The 9,708-nt window shown below is 35.7% G+C and overlaps 2 protein-coding genes across 2 annotated transcripts; one reads left to right on the top strand and one right to left on the bottom strand.

The window, feature by feature from the left end:
- Positions 1 to 1,909: 1,909 nt before the first annotated feature.
- On the top strand, positions 1,910 to 5,235 carry LOC139868835 (uncharacterized). Its single transcript, XM_071857178.1, has 4 exons — positions 1,910 to 2,191; positions 2,269 to 3,349; positions 3,455 to 4,060; positions 4,313 to 5,235. The coding sequence occupies exons 1-4, from the start codon at positions 1,910 to 1,912 to the stop codon at positions 5,233 to 5,235; spliced, it is 2,892 nt and encodes a 963-aa protein (XP_071713279.1).
- Positions 5,236 to 6,715: 1,480 nt separating this feature from the next.
- Positions 6,716 to 9,001, bottom strand: LOC139869400 (glucan endo-1,3-beta-glucosidase 7-like). Its single transcript, XM_071857717.1, has 3 exons — positions 8,886 to 9,001; positions 7,733 to 8,803; positions 6,716 to 6,943 (listed from the first exon to the last, which is right to left on the bottom strand). The coding sequence occupies exons 1-3, from the start codon at positions 8,941 to 8,943 to the stop codon at positions 6,912 to 6,914; spliced, it is 1,161 nt and encodes a 386-aa protein (XP_071713818.1). The 5' UTR covers positions 8,944 to 9,001; the 3' UTR covers positions 6,716 to 6,911.
- Between the last annotated feature and the right edge of the window lie 707 nt (positions 9,002 to 9,708).

The raw sequence follows: 9,708 nt of genomic DNA on the forward strand, positions 1-9,708 counted from the left end.
AGGTTAGCATCCATTTTTATAAATCATGTCCGTAGCTAAATATTAAGAAAAATATCCAATTTTGTTTTACCCATAATTTCTTCGTTACAAATCCGTTTTGAGTGATTCGAGTTGCCATGGTTTCGTCTTGAACTCAACATTATTAATCTTAACAGAAAAAGTATAGGTTTATAGTCGAAAATACAGCTTAGGTGTCAAATAAGAGAAGATAGTCATATCCGTCGTAAGAACGACATCTTGATGACCCTTTTGAAAAACATACTTCCACTTAGAGTTTAACCAAGGATTTTGGATATATTTCATATCCATATAAAATAAGATTTTTCACCAAAGAAAATCTTTTAATTCAAAGTTTAAGATAGGTTTTTAAAATTAAACCCAAAACAGCCCCCGTTCGACTAAGACGGCGTATATTCGATTTTAAGGTGTTCTTCGTGTTTACAAGTTTTATATCCTTATGTTAGCTTGACATACTGTCATAATACATGTGTTGAAGTATTTTAAAAGTCAAGTTAGAAGGATTAAGTTTATTTGCAAACAAGTTTAGAAATGATCTAAACTATGTTCTTGTTGTTATTAGTTATAACTCAAAATAAGATAGCTATATGAATATGAATCGAACGAGATTTTGAACAAAGTTATTACCTCAACTTACTAGGGTAAAGCTACTGAAAAAGATAGTAAATAATCTTTAGCTCAAAGGTAGCTTTGATTGCTTGAAATTCTTGAAGTAGAATCATGGAATCAACAAAAGTTTCAAGTAAGAAATCTATCTTGATTTAAGATAGTTATGATTATATGAATTGAACCAAAGCTTGAATATGTTTATTACCTTGATTATAAAATGGAAAGCTACTGATATGAAAGTAGGATTATGGATTCTAAAGAGTTGTGGAGTTGGATTGAAAGATTGGAAGTAAACTTGTACACTTGGAAGGTTATCTTGATATGTTCTTGATCAAGCTTTCTTATGATGATTATAACTTAGCTTTTGATTCTAAAACTTGCTGAATTGTGTTGTGTTCTTGAGAGAGTGTTTGAGTATGTGTGTTTTTAGTTAGAAAAATATGAAGTAGAAATGAAAATGGAATAGATGTATAAGTAGTAAAGATGGCATGAGGTTAAGGTAAGTGTATAAGATCCTTATGTTGAATTTTAGCTAAATGGTTAATACTAGTTGTCAATCCATGGCTCCCACATGTTTCTTGCTGTCCTAGGGTTGGTAAGATGTAGATTTTTATGTGTATATACCAATAGTATATATGTATAGAAACTAGTTACAATACGGGTATAAATACCGTATGAATACGAGTAGAATTCTTGATGGAATTGAATGGGAATATGAATATAGCTATCTTTGTTGAGTATAAGTATATTGATATATGTATTTAAGTCTTTCAAAAGTGTATTAATACATCTTAATACAATACATATATATTGATTTTAACTTAAGAGTTAATACGTCGATAATCGATACATATATGTATATTGTTTCAAAGTCTTTAAGTTAGTAGTCTCATCTAATATATATAACTCATTGTTATTATACTTAATGAGATAATTAAATATCATTTAATAAAATCATAATATATATATATATATATATATATATATATATATATATATATATATATATATATATATATATATATATATATATATATATATATATATATATATATATATCCAAATATATGTTCCTTTAATTAATTATTACGATATATGATGTTCGTGAATCGTCAGACAGACTGGGTGGCCAAACGTTTGTATAAAATTCATTCCAAATAACCAAGTCTTAATAAATTTGATTGCCTAACATGTTGGAAACCTTAATTATGTAAATATTAATCTTCTATATATTAGCGGAAAAATTCGGGTCGTTACACATAACGACCCGGACAAGACTCGAATGTGGGATTCTCTTTCGGAGCTATTAATTAAATTAGAGGATGTAGCGTGTATTCTATGTGGTGACTTTAATGAAGTGCGTAGAGTGGAGGAAAGGCTCAATTGTGACTTCGTGGCTAGTAGGGCAGCACGTTTTAACAACTTCATCACAACAAATGGTTTGATTGACCTTCCATTGGGGGGTCGAAAGTTTACACGTGTTAGTGAAGATGGTCTCAAGTACAGCAAGCTTGATAGATTCCTTTTTAATGAAGCTTTTAATTTGATGTGGCACAACTTGTCGGTTACAGCTCTTGAACGATGCCTCTCTGATCACTGCCCTATCTTGTTGAAAGATGAAGAAAAAATTTTGGTCTGAAGCCAACAAGGGTGTTTGATGAGTGGTTAAAATTAGATGACATTGAGTCTATCATCAACACTTCATGGAATGAGGAACTAGTAAAAGGTCCACGACTGGATTGTTACTTTAGAAACAAACTCAAGCGTCTCAAGCTACTTCTAAAAGAGACTTGCAGCAAGAAATTCGGGCAAATTGATGGCGAAATTGAAACGTATAAATCCATTGCAACAAACCTGGAGTGTAAGGCTAAAAATACTCCTTTATCGGAGGGGGAAAGGAAAACTTGGGAAGATGCTAGGAGGAATTGGCTAGAAAAGGAAAGATCAAAAACAAATATGTTAAGGCAAAAATCTCGCGTTCGATGGATCCTCGAAGGCGATGGAAATACTACGTTTTTCCATTCTCTTCTGCGGCATAGATACAATAAAAACAATATCATAGGGATTTCGGTTAATGAGATTTGGATTGAGGAACCCAACGAGATAAAAACGGCTGTTTTTGGTCACTTTGCGAATATCTTCGAATGCCAAAACGCTGAGAGGCCTAGTTTGGAAGACCTTCACTACCCCTCTCTGACTCATGATAAGGCAAACAAACTTGAATCCCCCTTTACCGAAGATGAAATATTCGAGGCGGTTCATGACTGTGGTAGTTCTAAGGCGCCGGGGCCGGACGGTTTTAACATGTTATTTTTCAAAAAGTTCTGGAAGATTATTAAAAGTGACCTAATTGCAGCTATTCAGTGGTTTTGGGAGAAGGGTGAAATATCACGTGGGTGCAACGCCTCTTTTATTACTCTCGTTCCAAAAAAGGTGGATCCATTGGGGCTCGGAGACTACCGCCCTATTAGCCTTATTAGGAGCTTTTATAAGATTATCGCCAAGATCCTTTCTAATAGGCTAATAAAGGTGGTACCGGAACTTGTGGGTTCGGAGCAGTCTGCTTTCATTAAAGGTAGATTTATTTTGGATGGGGCGTTAATTGCTAATGAAACACTTGACTTTCTCAAATCAAGTAAACAAAAAGGCCTTATTTTCAAAGTTGACTTCGAGAAAGCATCCGACTATCTTAATTGGGATTACCTGTTGGATGTTATGCGTTGTATGGGTTTCGGGGTCAATTGAAAAAGTTGGATTTCTACCTGCCTCAAGTCAGCCTCGGTCTCGATTCTTGTTAATGGTTCGCCAACATGTGAATTCAATTTAGGTTGGGGTGTTCATCAGGGTGACCCTTTGTCACCTTTTTTATTCATTCTCGCAGCGGAAGGCCTCAACATTCTTGCTAAAGCAGCGGTTGATAAAGGACTCTTCAAAGGTGTGGAAGTTGGTAAGGAAAAAGTCATCATCTCACATTTACAGTACGCTGATGATACTATTTTTTTCGGGAATTGGAAGAGTTCTGATGCTTGCAACCTCATAAACTTACTCAAATGCTTTGAGCTTTCTTCGGGCCTCAAAGTGAATTTCAATAAGAGCTGCTTGTATGGGGTTGGTGTCCCGCCTTCGGAAGTTGAACTCATGGCTAGTAGAATGGGTTGTAAGGCGGGGAAACTCCCCTTTGTTTACCTAGGCCTACCAATAGGCACGAGAATGAACAACGTTTTGGCTTGGCAACCGGTGATCGATAAATTCAAAAGCCGTCTTTCGGATTGGAAAATGCGTACGACGTACTTTGGTGGTCGATTAGTTCTTATCAAATCGGTTTTGAGTAGCCTTCCATTGTACTTCTTCTCGCTCTTCCGTGCACCACCTTGTGTCATCAAATTACGTGAGAGTGTGGGACGCAATTTTTTTTGGGGCGGGGATCTTTCGGGTAACAAAGTGTCGTAGGTCAAGTGGGAAAATGTAATCTCTTCTTATGGGGTGGGGGGTCTCAACATTGGTAGTCTTAAAAGTAAAAATTTGGCTTTATTGGGTAAATGGTGGTGGAGGTTTAAAACCGAAACCAATTCTTTATGGACCTCGGTCATACGTAGCATCTATGGGTCTTGTGGTTGCCTAGTGTCGTAGGATGATTTCTCTCATTCCCCGAAGCTAGGTGTTTGGGCAAATATTGTGCGTGCAGGTAATCTTATTGAAGAATTGCAAGTAAACTTCAAAGACTCCTTCGTGAAGACTATTGGTGATGGTGACTCGGTCTCCTTTTGGAACGATTGTTGGTTGGGTTCAAGCTGTTTTCGTGATTTATACCCAAGGTTGTTTAGATTGGAGGCTCGCCAAAACGCCTCTGTTAAGGATCGTTTAAACGCTTTCACATCTGCTCAGCATGCCAGTCTGGTTGCCGCTGCTCATGTCGTATCTGCTGCTGCTGGTTGTTCGAGTTCTACTGTTGCCGCTGTTAACTGGGAGTGGGTCAGACCTCCTGCTGGCCGAACCCTCAGTGAGCTAAATTCGTTAATGGTTTTAATTCGTGATGTGTCTTTGGTTAGTGACAAAAAAGATAGTTGGAAATGGGCTCTCGCTTCTAATGGTTTGTTCACCGTAAAGGCTTTATCTTCAATTATTGACGAGCATATCCTTGGTAACACGCCTCAACCTGGGGAAGAAACATGCCGAAATTACTTGGTGCCAAAAAAAGTTGAACTTTTCATCTGGCGTGCTCTTATCAAACGTCTCCCGGTTCGACTCGAGCTTGATAAAAGAGACATCGACTTGCATACCGTTCGGTGCCCTCTATGCGATGATGGACTCGAGTCGGTTGATCATAGTCTCATTCTTTGTTCGAGTGCTCAAGAAATATGGTCTCGTGTATTTAAATGGTGGAATCGTGGTCGTTTCTCATGCTTATCCTTGAAAGAACTTCTTCGTGATAGTGCCTCCTTGAGTTTGATTTGGAAGGAGTCGTGTGGGTTACTTCTCACCTTATTTGGAAGAACCGCAACAATATGGTCTTCCATAATAAGCGTTGGAACACCCCGGTGGCTCTCTGCGAAATTCAAACCGTTTCGTTCGATTGGTTCTCTTGCAAGTTCAAAGGTTCAAAGTTAGAATGGAATTCGTGGCTATCCAAACCGGATATCTACTAGTAATTATTGTAATTATTGAGGTGCAATCTCTGCATCCTAGTCACATATCTAGTGTGTAGATGATTTAGTTGTAAGCGTTATGGGCTACGTTTTAGCCTCTCGTGTATCTCTTTTATAGTAATGAATATTATCTTGCTTTTAAATATATATATATATATATATATATATATATATATATATATATATATATATATATATATATATATATATATATATATATATATATATATATATATATATATATATATAAAAGTTAAAATGAGAATCACAAAAAGGACGAGAATTGCGAGAATTTTTAATTTTACAAATATTTTCACATGTGAGTAAATTGAATCACTCATAAATATTGATGGAGAATAAGATTAACATAATATAGTTACAAAAAAACTTATATTTTACCCTATATAATCAAATATATAGTTTCTCGTTCACATGTGCATATTTGTTTGTAAACATGTGAATAGTTCATATAATTAACAATTTAACATATAATTTGTAGTAATGAACATATGTTTGTTAATAATATGTGCATTAATTAACATTTTCATGTAATTTATTGCATTTAAATGTATAAAAATTATGAAATTAAAGAGTTCTCGCAGTGTATTATTTAGTGGAAGATGGTTAGATAGGGAGAGTTTAATGAAAGAAATGAAAAAGTAATTGGTGCTGACAGTGTTGTAAAAAACGGCCGAAACGGGCGCCGCAACGGACGCCGCAACGGATTTGCCTTAGTATCGTTGCAACGGGCCTTGAAACGGCAAAAAAGACGGTCAACACTTAAAAAACGGTCAACAAACTAAAAAAAGGTATAAAACGGTCAAAGACGGAAAAAAGGGAAAAACGGTCAACTTTATATATATATATATATATATATATATATATATATATATAAGTCAACGTTAGTCAACATCCGTTTCGACCCCGTTTCGACCCCGTTTTTACCGTTGCGACGTGTTGCGACGTTTTGAGGTCGCTAACGTTTCGGCCCCGTCTCACGTTTTTTTCAACCTTGGGTGCTGATATGACTTTGATATTGATGATAGCAGTTAAAGAATATATCTTTATTATTCTTGCATTTCAGTCTACTTTCATTATAAGAAAATTAATGTTGGCATATATTAGGGGGAAAAAAAAAAAAACCCGTCGCATGATATATTATTAATTAAATATATTATTTTTAAAAGTAACAATTTTGTAAATTAAAATAGGACTAGCAAGAGTATAATAATTACAACAATTAACATGACTCGGTACTCGACTAACTACGATCCTAAAAGATAATTCCGATAGAAATCTAACAACTAACACCTACAATTATGAAATGTTAATTAGATATATCAAAAATTGTATACTCTAGACATGACAGAAATACCAAACTAAGAAGCTGAGTGATAAACATTTAATCTTACATACTCGAAGAACATAAAGTTACGATTGATATTTTATTCAACAAATAGTGGTAGTGAGCAACAAATATCTAATGACTAACCAAATATATTACGGAGTTTACAAATTCATTCAATTGCAACTATGGATGGCTAAAAAGGAGCAGTTATGTTCAAGTATCATAACTCCAGATAACTCAACTTGCCCAAAATGCTTTTCTTCTCAACTGTCAAAATCCCTCACCAAACATCAGCCAAGAATAAAATGACAGTGAAGATAACCTGCAAATATCAACATCAAACATACAAATCCAAAATTAAATTTCCGTATTGCTTAGTTTAACGCTTAATCTAACGTGTTTTCAACTCTACATTCTACCTTCATTTATATATTATAATCGATACCTATAACATAATCATCTTCGGATCTCTTGATCTCAATATGTCGTTCTTACTATTACTAGTTGAAATCTAGAGTCACATGTGTTGTGTATGCATTATGAGGCGCTTGGTGTGGCTAGGATTAGCTCATAATATTTATATCTAATCCCATGAGACCCACTAACCTAAGCTCATAGCACACTCACATCCTTTATCGGGCTCCTATGAGAGGTCTAACAGATATGCAGGTAGCATGACCCAGAACAAGGTTTGAATTAAGCTATCCAAGCGGACTAGTGGTTGGGTCTTCACGGAAGTGTATTTAAATAAGGTTAATAAAAACAAGATAACCATATATTTTAATCTCACTAACATCATATATATATAGGTGGTAATGTAAAAGGGTCGGAATAAGTTACGGGATAACTTGGTTAAGACGTGTATATCTAAGTGAAAATACTTTAAAAAGGTTGATAACGGTCACAAAATATCCTGCTTAATCCTTAAGTTTCTTGCGGATAATCAAAATACCAAACACAATTCTCAAATCCACTTGGTATTTGTTAATGAGGGTTAAAAAATTAATGAGGGTTAAAAAATTAACAAGCATATTGAAACTTACTATTTAACACCACCTACATATGCTTGAAATCAAACAGAAATAAAAAAAATAGGAAAAACAGTTCTTACTTGGGTCCGAATTAACGAGCATAGCTGTCCCTTGAAACCCACAAACACCACCATTCTTCTTGTTCTTCTGCCAGTAACTATTAAAAGCATAAGAAGCATGAGCCACCACTGAATCCGGCGAATAACAGCTTCCATTCGGCTTAATCGGACCACAATCCGCACCACCCGCTCCACACGCGTAATCCAACGCTTCCTGCAACTTCTCTGATGGCACACTAGGCTTCGCCACACACCACAACCCTTCTTGCCCAAATGATATTGGCGCCGGCGCCGCCATTGATCCACCAGCCATCGGTGGCGCCGCCATTGACCCGCCACCGTAACCAACCATTGGTGGAACAGCGTGGTAAGGATGTGGGTACGGATTACACGGCGGGAGATGGAATCCATAATGTGGAGATGGGCTGCTCGCCGGAGACATCACCGGAGGTTGAATTTCCGGCGCCGGCGAGAGTTCAACAACTGGCGATGGTGGCGTTGAAGTGTACCATAAATTGTCAAGAAAAGAAAGCTTTCTTGATGTGGGTTTCACTTGTTTAAAAACAGGGGATACCACATTCACTGTTTCAGACTTAAAAACACCCAAATTGTTAACTAATTTCAGCTCAGATATCATCAAGTTAACAACTTGATCAGTGAATTGAGGTGGGTTAATGGTGTAAGTTGAGTTAATATCGTTTAAGAAGCTTAAAATAGTCTTAAGATGTGATTGGTGTACACAATTTAATGCTAAAGAAACAGAGAGTTTAATTTCTGTCTCCAAACCCCATCTAGTCAGAGAATACTGTATGTTTTTCAATGAATCTAAAGTTACCCTAACAATCTCCTCTTGATTTTTGTAATTCTCATCATTGCAAAGATGATTGTTAGATACAACAATGTACTTTATATCAGTTGAAGGGTAGTAAGATAGAACATGATGTTTTAACCAATTTTCAGCACTTAAGATGTTGTTTGAAACCTCATTAAGGGTTTTTTCATTAACTGCCACTCCTATTGTCTGAAGTGGGGCCATGTATGATGTACCATGGAGATACAAAGTCGAAATATGTAATGATTCTTGACCTGAAACTGAAAAAAAAAAAAAAAAAAAGGTAACATAATTAATTTAAGACATTAGGAGAAACAGGGGACTCTGTTTTTTAAAGTTTACCTGAAGAACAGAGGAATAACAGAGGTGCTAACAATAACAGGATTGGCATTTTTAACATTTTGTTTGATTGTTAGTTTTTGAAGTTGAAATGTGAATTGATATGAAGAGAAAGTGATGGTTGTTTTATGGTGAAGAAAATTTTGGAATTTGGGGTTTGGAGTGGGAAGGAAGGTATTCTTCTTGATCATGAGATATGTATGTGTGGTAAGTTATTTTTATGCTTGTACTATGTGCTGTAACGGTTGTACATTTTGTAGTACCGAAAAACCTTTTTTGGAAAACTGTAGCAGTACGAAAAGTGAACGTTGGAGAAAACAGTACTTGAAGAGAACAGGTTTAATAAGACCACTCCCAACGGTGAGCCATCGGGCCGCCCTCCTTGCACTTCCTCGAGGGCGCCGATGGCATTGTACCGCCATGGCTCCTCCCTCCCTCGTACTCAAGCTCCTCGCCCTGGAAAATTTCCTCATATCCACGAGAGTGAGGGCGAAGTTTTGTGGTTTTTTCAATTTTCAGTGCATTTTTTTTTCCTTTTTTTTGCTGTAAATTTATATATCATGAAAAATGGAAGTTTAAAAAAAGGTGGGTGAGGTTGAGGAAGGGGTGAGGTTGAAGATGAGTTTGGTAGGTGTAATTTATTTAATTTTGTATTTTATATTTTTATTTATATGGGACCCACTACAAAATTGATAGTTGCTAAAAATTGGGAGTTCTATACTAGTAGTATACGTGTAGTCTTCTTTTGATTTTTTTTTTTTTTTTTAATCATTATTTCATATATTTGATTGGTAAATTATTGATTTTTAACTCTAACTTAGTTTTA

Source organism: Rutidosis leptorrhynchoides, chromosome 9, assembly GCF_046630445.1.
Source record: "Rutidosis leptorrhynchoides isolate AG116_Rl617_1_P2 chromosome 9, CSIRO_AGI_Rlap_v1, whole genome shotgun sequence".
In the NCBI taxonomy this organism is placed as follows: Eukaryota; Viridiplantae; Streptophyta; class Magnoliopsida; order Asterales; family Asteraceae; genus Rutidosis; species Rutidosis leptorrhynchoides.